Source organism: Episyrphus balteatus, chromosome 3 (genome assembly GCF_945859705.1).
Source record: "Episyrphus balteatus chromosome 3, idEpiBalt1.1, whole genome shotgun sequence".
In the NCBI taxonomy this organism is placed as follows: Eukaryota; Metazoa; Arthropoda; class Insecta; order Diptera; family Syrphidae; genus Episyrphus; species Episyrphus balteatus.
The window spans coordinates 72842093-72855760 of NC_079136.1; the positions used below are offsets into that span (position 1 = coordinate 72842093).

At 27.9% G+C, this 13668-nt stretch overlaps 1 protein-coding gene across 1 annotated transcript in view; it reads right to left on the reverse strand.

The window, feature by feature from the left end:
• Positions 1-13668, reverse strand: part of LOC129913550 (all trans-polyprenyl-diphosphate synthase PDSS1) — a 45131-nt gene that overhangs the window by 20633 nt on the left and 10830 nt on the right. The window contains exons 2-4 of the mRNA XM_055992285.1: positions 6349-6522; positions 5942-6081; positions 1194-1335 (exon numbers count right to left, since the gene is read on the reverse strand). Coding sequence (XP_055848260.1) covers positions 1194-1335; positions 5942-6081; positions 6349-6522 — 456 coding nt within the window. The remainder of the gene's footprint in view (positions 1-1193; positions 1336-5941; positions 6082-6348; positions 6523-13668) is intronic.

Here is a 13668-nt window from a genome sequence, read left to right on the forward strand (position 1 = left end):
AATTTAGCCCCGGAAATTGGTATGAAGATTCTTAATTTCCAATTATAAAGATTTTTTCATGCATAACTATATTCAGGGACGTCAGATTGTCTTGGGTTAAGGCACAGAGATAACATCAAAAAATTTCCTAAGAATACCATAAGCTGAGATTGTTAAAAAAATACGCTCTTTGATTATTTTAATAATAATATAAAACAAAAATAATAAAAAATATCAAATGAAATTCATTTAATTACTGAGTGAGAAGTATAACTTCAGTCGCGTGTACTGGTGTACACACACTATTTTTTTTTTTTATTTGTCTTAACAAAAAAGTTATGGTTAAAAAACGCCAAAATTACAAAACAAATAAATTCAAAAAACTTTGGATTTTCGTCACCACTGTAATAATGCATCGATTTTCATACAATAAACGGCAAAAATTTTTTTAATTATTTTTTTTTTGTGTTTTTTTGCGTTTCTTTGCCATAACTTTTTTCTTAAGACAAATAAAAATAAATTATCGCCCCAAAATTTTGTTAAAACGAAGCGATTGCAGTTTGTTTTATGAAAATCCGTTCATTATTACAGTGGTCATTAAAGTCCAAAGTTTTTAAAGTTATCTTTTTTGTGTTTTTTGTTATAACTTTTTTGTTAAGACAAATAAAAAAAACTAAAAAAAATATCGCCCCTAGATTTTGATACAACATTTTTGTAAAAAAAAAAACATTTTTACAGTGGTGACGAAACTCCAAAGTTTTTTAAATTATTTTTTTTTATGTTTTTTGCGTTTTTTGCCATAGCTTTTTTTGCTTAGATAAATTAAAATAAAAAAACTAAAAAAATACTGCCCTTAGATTTTCTAAAACACAAATATGAAGCCTCTATTAATACGGGCTAGTAATAATTACTGTAATTACGAATCTTTAACGTACCCTTGAGTAACTGTAAATATTCATAATAAAACTACTTATAAATAAATATTTAACTTCAACATTTTAAGCACACCCTATACTTAGTAAAAATTGTAGATATGGTTTAAGTTTACGGATATTTTTTGTTTGCTTAGATTTTGATTGAAGAATGGTTTTTTTTTCAGAAAATTACAAAAGTAAATACACTTTCGGTTCTTTCTATTAATTAACAACTATATATTAGTTTGAAGTTATTATAAATAACAATTTAGTTTCTTATATCCATTAACTAATACACACCTTTTTGTGATTCCATAAGGCATTTACGCTGGGTTTTCCTCGTCGGAAGTCTGATTGATCTATTACATCATCATGAACTAAACTCGCTGAATGGACCATTTCTGAAAATAGCGCTATTTGTCTTTGCATTGATAGAATTTGTCTGAAATTAAAGAAAAAAATTGATACAGTGTAAAACTAAATAAAAATAAATCTTTAAAGTAGTATTTTTTTGGTAGTAAAAAAGACGAATTCGAATTTTTCTAGGATTCTGTTTTAAGTGCAGTTCATATCTACATTTTATGTGGTACTGGTACATTTACATAAAAAGTAGTAAACGCTTTTACTATAAAATCAAAAAGTTTGGAAATTATCTTTCCACATTTTTGTTCATCAAAATTGTTTACACTTGTCTCTAGCATTCAAGTATTTACTAATTTTTATGCATAACAACCATTATTATAATTATTTTCAAATAACTAAATAAACGGCATTAATTAAAGAAAAATCTGTCAATTAAGTTGTCACATGTGACGTGTGTGACGAATTAGAGTTATCATAACATAATTTATTAATAGCTTAACCGACAAACTACGTCTTTTTTTGGCATAGTTAACCGAAGGTGCAGTAGGATATAATAAACCATTGAAATAAAAGTATTAAAAAAGTTTTTAACTTATAGGGGCACTAAATAAGTTGTGAGTTATTGATAAATAGGCTAGTTTTAATGAATTTTTGTCTAGCTTTTAAGATGATAAAAAATACAAATGAATTTGATTTTGAAAAAAATTTGCAGTAGGAGTTTTAACGAATTACAAAAAAAAGACGCAACTGTCTTTAAAAATTTAACAAAATTGTCTCAAAAACATGTTTCTGGGAAGAACTTGATGGGGTTAACATTGACATCAGGATAATTTCTCACTGAAAAACTGGTCTTTCCTGGCGTCAGGGTAACCCACGAGCTATCCCCAAAAAACTGAATTGATAGGGGCATAGAGGGAAGGTTCATTTTTAATGATTGAAAGAAGCACTGTGTTTTTGAAGCATTAGATTCTACGTGATTTCTTATTCTCCATTGGACAATGCATACGAGATCAGAATTTTTAGGTTTTCATATGCCATTGCGCCATAATCTTACTTATATTAAAACGATGTTAAAGACTTGTTCTACTGTTTGGTAAAATATACCATCAGATCACCCACCAGTGGACGTGAGTGCATTTGCTCTCCATTACAAATTTAAAAAAAAATATTTCTTGCAAACAAAAAAAAATGTCAATTGAAAAAAAAAATATTTATTGCAACTGAAAAATATTTGCATTAAAAATTTTTTTTTATTGCAACTAAAAATATTTTGCACTAAAAAAAATTTTTATTGCAATTGAAAAAAAATTTTCATTGAAAATAAAATTTTTATTGCAAATAAATATTTTTTGTATTGAAAAAAAAATTTTAGTTTTCTGTATTGAAAACAAAAATTCAATGCACTTGTGTCCTTGCATTAATTTTTCGCCGAATTTCCTACAATTTTGAATATTTGACCATACATTAGGTTCAATGTTATTGTTGTAATAGATAATATATTGTCAAATAGTCAAAATTATAAGAAATTCGACGAATCTTAAAAAAAATTTAATGCACACATTTTGCATTGATTTTTTTTCAATGCAGAAATTTTTTTTATTTGCAATAAAATTTTTTAATGCAAAATGTTTTTATTTTCAATAAAAAAATTATTTTCAATGCAAATTTTTTTCGTTTGCAGTAAATTTTTTTTTAATGCAAAATATTTTTAGTTGCAATAAACATTTTTTTTTCACTGCAAATATTTTTCAGCTGCAATAAATTTGTTTTGTGCAAATATTTTTCAGTTGCAATAATTTTTTTTTATGCAAATTTTTTTTGTTTGCAAATATATTTTTTTTTAATTTCAAATGCATTTTTTTTTTTTATTGATATTTTTACAACCCTGCCCTGGTTGGAAGCGAATTGCCTCGAAAGAAGAATATGTAGTTTTATCAAGAGACCTAAAGAAAGGAGTGTCATTGAAGACAATCGTTGGAATCGTTCAAAGATGGTCAAGATTTATTTATTTCATTTCATTTGGTTCGTCGAATATGGACGTTTCTGACCTCTTTAGCTTGTCTAAACAATAACATTTTCCGGTTTTCCTCAGTATGGTTGGCCTTCTAACAACGGAAGCTTACCTCATTAACCATAATATTGTCATTTCACCTCGAATGAACCCATGCATTCACTTTCGGTTTCAAATTTTTGATCATATCTACGCTGAGTCTACGTCATTAACGAGGAATCATAGTAACCAATTAAAGTTTCAAAGGAATCATTGGGACCCTTCCAGTTCGCTTTCTTTCTTTGTCAAACGGTTACTGAAAGTCTAAACAATACGAGTTAAAAAAATTTCCTCCAAGGCTTCTCATTCCGCGAATTTCAATTCGTTTAAACATTTTAATTTGTTCCAACATTTTTTTCAAAAAAAGGTATACGATATGCAGCTATGAAAAAATTGTTAATCGACACATAAATACGAAATTTCATACACTCGTTTTCCAAAAATTAACAAAAAAAATGTTTTTTTGGAACAATGCGTCTGTAAAATAATCTTTATTGAAATAAGAAATCAGAAAACCGAAACAGTTTCATAACAGGTACCAATGTACTTCAAAAATAAATACATAGATTTGTTTTTATTTTTATTTCGAATGAGTATTTTGAAAATTTATAAGTTGACTAAAAGGCAATGGCTAGTTAAAAACCGGTGCCAATATATCGTTCCATATAAAGTATGTACCTAGTGGCAGGGGGTGCCAATAATACGTACATTGGGTTTGGGACATCAATCTACATATGTCACTGCCAATAATTGTACTCTTTATACTTCCAACAATTATACCCCGTATCCGTTATAAGTTTCAGTTTGAAAAATTGAAAAAAAAAAGATCAAACGGATTGATAGATTTGCTTAAAACCCGATACCTACAGACGATTTGTACGTGATTTCCAAGAGCACTGTTTTTTATTTTAATGTCTCCTTTTTAACGGGTATCTCCAATATAAAGTTTTCGAGATAATGCAATTTTCTCAAAAAAAAAACTTGTAGTGCTGCAGATAAGGACGCACTTTTTGAATAAGAAAAATATTTTTTTGGACCCTTTTTAACCTACTAGCCATAGAACCGATTTCTTAATGTAAACTACTCAACCGATTTCAATGAAAACGTTTTATACTGATTTTAAAATTAAGAAATCTTTTATTTTTGGATTTTTAAAATAAGTTAATTTTTTTTTGAAAATCAATTGTTTTAAGTTATTTAATGAATTTTATTTGTCAATCATAAAATACGAGAGCAATCATTGTCAATCATCAAATACGAGAGCAATTCGCAATTCAAAGTGAAAAAATGTTTGGGGGTGCCAACTGCCAACCATTGAAGAATGCAGATAATGGAAGAGAATTTGTTGTTTTTATTATAAATAAGTGAGGCTATTAGAACGATAGTGGCGTAAGCCATAAAATTCAGTTTTGAGCCACAAGAGATTTTAGATCAGGGTTTTTTAAAACAACGATTTTTTGAGTGCCATCTATTTTTGAGTCAGCAAAAATCTATTTTTGTATTAAAAGCTCTTTTGCCACTATTGTTCTCATAGGTCATAGCCTAAAATAAGCTTTCAGTGGAAAAAAAAATATGTTGAAAATATTATTGTCTTATTTTTTGGAAAATTGAATTTGGGTTTGTTCGTTTGTATTTTAAATTTTGTCCGCATAAAACGCCACATAATTTGTTTTCATTTTGAAAACATATATTTTCCGTATACCTAGGTGTAGAAAAAACTTTTTTTAATTGTTTGGTTGCCATATAAAAACGACAAAAATGTTTTGCGAATTGTTTAAATTTTGCTTTTATTCTCAGTTTTTTTTTTGCCGAAGTAGAGATGATTTTCAATTCAAAAATAATAAAAACTAAAACATCTTCTTACATTGTTCAGATCAAAAAAGTATAATTCATGCCATTTTAAAACGAAACTAGTACAAATCGAATTGAAAAAAATATTTAAGGTTTGAGAATCATTATTTTAAAAAGCATCAATGTTTCCTTCTGGTTTTTTTTTTCCTTGGGGTTTTTTCTCTGTGTACAAAGCTTCTAAGCGGGAAAATCTTACTTATTAAATTTATCTAATATCGCATAGTTTGTATAAAATCAAACTTGTCTTGACTGTGAACAAAGATATTAATTTATTTTTGTTGATAGTTTGACAATAAGCTGAGCTGTTTAATGATTTTATATGTACACAAAAATTTAAAGGTAATTAATTTTCAGTATGGTTGTAGGCAGTGTTATGCTGCATTAAATTGTGCACTGAAAATTAAGTAATTTATCAATTCTAACAAATACGAGTAAGTCTAGTTAAGTATTAATATAATAGGTACAGAATATATTACTTCATAACCCGCCTTTTGTTAAAAGAAAAACAAACTAACATTCACCTAGCTGTGAACTAAATGTGTAAGAGAGTTTCGAAATTTTCTAGTTTGCCTTTACGGTTCGTTGAGTGCACTGCAAAAGTTAATTGCACTTTTAAACTTTCAATTTCATTCGAGTATACTTAATTCCGACACCTATTGCAATAAAAGTAGAACAACACATTTTGCACCTTCTATTTACACATTATACTAAAATTAATGTCAAAAATAACACAAAAACATACATTCATTCATTCATTCATTCGTAAACACTACCCTCATCTTACCTTGATTCTTTGTTTAAATGGTAGTTTATTGCTCTTGCCATTAACAGTGATACCATTGGCCGTAGTGCTTTACCTTGTCCATCAAAGTAATATGTTGCAATTGTTTCCAATTCAATTTGACTCGTACTCTGCCGCAATATCTGAAATTTTGACGGATAGAGCAATTACAATCGATAAACAACTAGGCACGTAGTAATTTAAAAAATAATAAAATAAGAATTAAAATTGAGGATCATAAACGAGAATTCAGGGATTAAACACAAATAAAAATTGTTTTGAAATTATAAAAAATGCAATTAAATATCTTAGGTCCTTCGTTCTCAGATACATCCCATTTTAAGTCTTTTTTAATTGTACTAAATTGTTTTTTTGTATTTAAAAATGTTATTCAATAAATTTATCTTTACCTGTCTCACATCATCGTAAAAATATTTCAATTGATCATCCAAAAGAATATAAGGATCAACTTGTGCTTCGGGGACGGATCCAACTGGTAGTTGTGTATGAACTGAGCTATATTTTCTGTGGCACGTATTTGAATTGACGGAAGAATGTGGTGATAGCGTTCTTGTGTTTTGTGTCTGAAAACAAAATTATCTGAGTTAGTAAAAAAAATTAATGTGTAAAAATTTTAAATAAATTTTCATATCTAAGTATATATTAGATTAAAATTTAAAAAATGTACTTAGACTCGTCATTATTTTCAACTTTATAATTGGACGGAAAAAAAATTACGATGTTTTACGAGGATGGGTCAAAATTTATTTTTCTTTTTTTAACTTTTTTTATTCAAAATAGGCCGAAATTTCCAACTTGACCGTTAAATTTTTTTCTTCTAAGTTCTTTTTCAGATCTGGGAAGGTTTTGTTCTTGTCTAGTCAAGACTAGACACTTTTAATTTTGAATGTACATGTACATTTATCCTAAAATTTCACATAGATCCGAAAATTACTTTCGGAGAAATTAGCGTACAATTTGTAAAGACGTCTTAAACTATAGCTTAAATGATTTTGAAAACTTTTGAACGCAATAATGCTCAACAATGATCCGATTTAACTAAACTTCGTGCAATGTTCTCTAATGTCCAAACAATATGAGATGAAAAAAATGTCTCCATAGCTTCTGCAACCTCTTGACTCCTGCGAATTTTTTGACCTACCCTCGTATATCTTTTTGTTTGATTTCGAAAAAAAATATCAGCCAATAAGAAGTGTTTTATTTTCTGTAAAGTTTTAAAAGTTTATTTTTAATTTTATTTTATATAAATTGTTCTTCAATGTAATTTATTAACAACAAAAGTAAGTGCAATAGTAATCAAATTGTTTAAATTATTTAAATGTACAAATTATTATTAGTTTTTCATTCATCAAACATTTCATTGTTAATTGTTTCTTTAAGAACTAATAAATCCAAACCCCCTGATGAAGCCGGAAAAAACCGGAGAAACGTTGGGAAAAAGAATGAATTAGTTTTTTAATTGATTGCATTTTTTCATATCGATCATCAAGCCCAATTATAAATTATCAAAATATCAGCCATCAAACCATAATTTTTCAAACCTACAATTACTTAAGGTGTGCTTTTGGCTAAGCTTAGTATGATTTTTCTTAAATTCAGCACTGAGCAAAGCTTTTTCTAAGCACCAAGATTATGTAAAAAAAAACTTATATGTATAATAAGTTATGTTATCAGCAGTTGGGTGTTATTCTACAATAACAGACTTAATGCCTAAGTTGACGGAACAGGTAAATTTCTATCAAATTCTATGGGTTTAGGTTAATTAAGCCCAAAAATCATATTGATTTTATCTAACAGTTCTAGTTTTTGAAATATTTAATTTTTTTATTTTGAGGCATGTTCATACTGTTTTTTTAAGTTTTACTTTTATATCATTTATTAACAGTTTCCAGGTTCATTAAACATACAAATCACATTGGGCATTTTTACAATTTTTTGTTTTTGATCAAATGTATTCCTTTATCTTCCTGATCCAAAGTCACCAGGAAATATAGAAATAGATATTTAACGGCAAATAGTAAAATTGTTACATGAACAAAATTCTTTAAACTGTGAAACTTAGTTTATTCAGTTAGTTACTCATTTAGTATCGCATTTGTGTTTTAAATCGAATGAATCACTTTGAACCATCAATTTAAAAATATTTAATAATTCGCTTCCCTGATCGCCATAACCAGCATCTTAATAAAAATTTTATTGATCTTGATCGAAAACTAAAAACAAATTAAATCTAATAATAAATTTTCTGACAAAAAAAATTGAACCAAAACTATGAGATTAGTTTTTAAATTTGAATTATATTTAAATTTAAAAAGTAGTTTATAAAAATTAAATAAGGAAATAGTTTGTTTTACTTTTTACTTTCAATTTCTATGGGAATTCATAGAAACACCAAAAATTTCCATAGATAAACATATAAACGAATAAACTAGTTTTTTGTCATTTTTTTTTTTTGTTTAAGGTATACTTAAACAAATAGATGGGTTTGCATAATTTATCTAGAATTATGATTTTTTTGCAAAATTTAAAATTTGCATTTAAATGCCTCTAACTGTTTGTGACTAATTTATAATTTTCAATTTGGCAATACGTATTTCCCTAAGCCGATAGGGCACCAAAGAGCTATATTATTTGAAGATTTAAAGACGGAATCAACATCAACACCCCTGCTTGTGTTTTCAATGCACAAATGTAAGCCAGTTAATAACTATTTAAAAAGATAATAAGATTAAAAGTATTATAAAAAGAAAACAAAAGCTAATGTAACTGTGAATCAGTGGATGAATGGATTATAAGACTTTTGACGAAGATTAAGTATAAAAGAGCGCAGCTTCCAGCAATCATTATATAATTCAGAAAGCAAATTTGTTTATCTTGTTTAAAAGATCTGAATATTGGTGTAGGCTCTAGGGAGTATTTTAAATGATTATTTTCATTTTAAAAATTATAATTATTTTTATAATCTAAGAAAGAAATAAAAATGTTTTTTTTTCTCAAATAAAAACTGTACAAAATAAAAGCTGAACAAATTCAAATGGTTAACACAGCCATGAAGTTAATGTGTTCATTTAATTCAATAATTTAAATGAAAGAAGGGAATCCCTTGCAAAATGACAAGTAAGAAACATTTCTATAACTAGCAGAATTCTGGGGAGGCATAAAAAAAACATATACATAGATCCAAATTAAGGGAAACCATAATAACAACATACATACTTCACTTTATATTTAAATGTTTAAAAACAAACACAATAAATTTGTTAATATTTTATAGCTCCTTAATTTTTAGTTTTTCTTTTTTAAAGAAACAAAAATATCTTTTGTATACCTACACTGAGGGAAAAGCCACCATAAAACAACGTGAAATCAATGAAAACCACATTGATTTAACTATTATTCGGAATGATTTTGCGTTGAAGATGAACATTTTAAAATCAACGTGGAAAATAGGTTAATTTTTGATGGTTTCACATAAATCAAAGTAGTTCAACTTTGAAACAATGACGTTTCAACTTCAATTTATTTTTTCCCTCAGTGTATTGAAAATTTGAAAAGGTACATAATGTCCAGCACTGATTTAACTACCTTATTAAGATAAGTTAATACCGGAAGTATAAAATCATAAATTTGGTTTGACTTGTTGATTACTATGTGTGTGAAAATGCAGTTCAAGAAATTATTTGCGATTTTAACTTAAGAGTAATTAAATTTAATTTACCATTTCATTAAAGTAGAATGGCTTACCCTTGACATTATGAAAAAATAGATAACATGAAAAACATTCTTCTTTTGAATTTTACCTAGAAAAAAACTTTGGTTTCAGTGTTAAAATAAAATACATAAAAAGTCAATTGTTTAAGATAAATACCTACAAAGGTCATTTTCGGTCATTTAGTTAATTAATGTGTAAACTAAAATCTATTTGGACTTGAAAAACCTTTTCTTTTTCACAACAACAGAAAGAAATCAAATAATTTCTTTTAAATTAAATTCATGGCATTTCGAAATTCATGATACAATATTAATCCAGTCAAATAAGGGTTTAACCTCGGAATGAATGTGAAATTTTTTTTGCTCAATATCTTCCTTTTGCCATTCTATAACATATCTCAAAAGTCTAGAAAAATCTCATGTCCGCTTGTCGCGATTTCAAGGTCAAATCGCGAAATGGAGATTTTCAAAATTAGCAAAAATAGTCTATGGTATTATATACACATATGATACATGATTTGAAGGTATTTTTTAATGCTGATTCCAAAAAATCTAAAATCAAGGCAATCTGACGTCTCTGGACGTTGCAGTAAGTTTGCAACTGTTATAATAATATGAGTTGACAGATGAAAACAGGTATAACTTTTTCCAGAGAATCAGCATTAAAAAATACCTTGAAATCATGTATCATATGTCTATATAATACCATAGCCTATTTTTGCTAATTTTGAAAATCTCCATTTCGCGATTTGACCTTGAAATCGCGACAATCGGACATGAGATTTTTCTAGACTTTTGAGATATGTTATATTGTTATAGAATGGCAAAAGGAAGATATTGAGCAAAAAAAAATTCTACTAACATTCATTCCGAGATTTACCCCTTTTTTCTCCTTATTTTACTGTATTATATGTACATATGTTTTAAAATTGAAAATAAATTTTCTCTCAAAATCCAAAAAATATTTTTTTGAAAGTTTATTTTTGTCACAATACATGTATTTTTGTATTTTTTTAATCAAAATCGTTAGAAACGTTTTTCAGAAAAACGACCTTTTTGAACCTAACCTAACCTAAGTTTGCCCTTTAATACCTACATATCTACTATGTTTATTCCAACATATCAACAATAAATGAACAAAAGGGGTATTGTATTGTGCAAAGTTTTTTGTTGATTACTCCAAATGTAGAGTTAAAATTTATTTTGAGCTTTTTGATTTCTGGTTTTCCCAATTAATTAAACGACATTGAAGATCCTGTTTCCAATTTTTTTTCTAAAAAGTCTTCAAAAGTATTTCGATATAAATTAATTTCTCATTAAATTAACCAATTACTTGAGGTAACGTCACTCATATTGCCCTACCTCACATATTCTATTCGCTAAAACATTTTGTACAGAAATTCCTTTAAAAAAAAAAAAACAAAACAGACACCACAATAAGCTACTTAAACCAAAAGATTTACCCCACTTCAAACATATGAATGTTTATGGTCAACATAATATACACATTCCACGGTTAAGATATCACGTCACGTCTTCTTTAACCAATTTACCAATTCGCTATACCATATTCGCAGGAATGTTATAGTTATTTGAAAATATTATTATTATTTTCTTTTGCAAACTATCAAAGTCCAAATGCGAATATGATGGCAAAATGATAAGTCAAGACTATACTCAAGTTAAGACTACAAGTTAAAAGTTAACTGGCTTGTAAAAGACTTTCAATTTTAATATTCTGAAAATAAACTCATACCAATTTTGATTCTCTTTTGCATTTTGTATAATCAACGCATCGTGCATCTCTGTGCAAAGTCCATATACCTCCCCTTTTCCCCCAGCACAAGGCCTTTCGTTAACAGCACAGTTCAACAGCAAAAAAAAAACTGAGGAAAAGGAGAAAATACGTTTACAGTCGGTTGAGTTTTGGTTCAACGTTTTAACTTTTGCTTTCAAACTACCAACAACTGCTTGCTACTTGGCCGTGGTAGCTGGTTGGTAGGTGTGTTATACAGCGGTATTTGTGGTAAATGGAGATGGTATTCTTCATTACTCTCTTTTTCGTTAACCGTTCGTTCGTAAGTCTGCAATAATGGCTGTCGCTAAATTTGCTTTGCATGCGAAAGTAAAATCCGTTTCCAGTTTTTTTTCTACTGTACGAGTATTTATTTTCCAGAGAGATTTTTTTTTATTTTTTTTTTTTTTCGTTTTCTATTAACCAAGCGCAAGCCAAGATAATAATAAAAAAAAAGAAGATAACTAAGTTTAAGGTTGTCTGGAGTCATTATGAAGTTGTGCGTCTCTCATACATTTTGCCTCATTGACTGCTTTATTTGATGACTTTCACAATGTTCGATGGTTTATTGACAATTTTGTTGTTGTACATAAATGAATAAATTAGAAAAAATTACGTTGCATAACCAAAACTTACTTCATAAGATTTTTTCGTTTTTGGCATGCGGTTGACGATAAATATTTTGATTGTTTTTTAGTTAAGAACTCAATTCTGTACTCAAATTTATTTCTTGATAAAGCTATAATTAGTAAGTAAAAAATGCATGATTCAATTGAATATTTTAATGAACTCTTTTATACGGATTGGCCAAAATTCCAGAGGTGGAAAATTTAATTTCCGTTTAAATACAAAATCAAATTTATTTTATACCTCTGTTATGAGGCTCAAGTGTTTTGGTTTGAATTATTACCTTCTTATTTAAATAGGCACTGAGCACATTGTTTTCTGTTTAATTTATTGCCAGTTGAAAACGCAGTGTTTTTGAAGATTGTTTTATGAAAAATTTCTCGACTTTTTGCATCTAAATAAAAATAGTACTCATGGTTTTTTCCAGGATTGGGCAAAAAATACTAGACCGTATAAATTTCGAGAGACAAATTAAATCATAAATCGTGTGGGAGGGATTCTATTCGGTTATGCAAAAGGGGTAATTTTCTACTTAATTTGAGAAAAAACGGTTACACCTAAAATAACGTGTTTTCTAGTTAATTTTTTTTAACGAAAAATACAAAAAAAAAATACCTATATAAGCATGCATAATAGCCGTGTTTAATTTGGTTGTGATCCAGATCAGATAATAATTGCATTTAAAAGCTTAACAATAACAAAGTGAAATCCTGCTTTTGTTGTAAAGCAAATAAATACAATGATCTGATCTGGATCACGATGATAATAAAACACGGCTAATATCAAAAGGACTGTTTAAATCGTATTTTTAAAGGTTTCAAGAGAATTATTATTTCCTAGACAACATTTCTATTCTATTTTTTTGTTTTTGTCTTTCCTTGCCATTGATTTACCTTTGAGATGCACATTGTTGTTTATTGTTTGTTTTTCACTAAAAAAATTGTGATTTTATTGCCTAAAAGCCATTCCAGCTAAAAGAGAACCCATCGGCGGCGGTGGTAAAGGGCGCCCCATATATAGAGTAAAGTCGGTGTATATGGACCTCCAATCATATTTTTTGTAATAAAATTTAAAATTTTTACCATTGATATTTATTTAAAGCAAAACAATAATTCATTCTTATGAATAAATTAACAGCGCTAATACAAATCACTTAATAGAAAAAATTACAAAAAATGAATATTGAAGAAACTCAAAAACGTTAAAAATAAAAAGTAGGGGGTAATTTGGACCACCTAGGCCTAGGTATTTTTTTTTCATGCAAGGTGAAAAAACTTACTTTAAGTTAACTAAACTTCCAGTATCAGGGTTTTTAATTTTGCAAAATCTTATGAGCATAGTTTTTTTCTTTTTAAAAGCCACAACATTTGGACCTAACCATTTCAATGGCTCTTTTCATAGCCTCCGGATCTCAAGTCTTCCGTTTCGGACATTTACTTATTGCGATGATCTTTTTTTTCAAACGTCGAGAGCTAAAAATACTTTAACCTCTAAAGGTGGAAAATTGCTGCTCTTGCCGTATTGTTTTTTTTTTTAATTTAGATCAAGATTTTTGTGAACAAGAAAATTTTGTTCC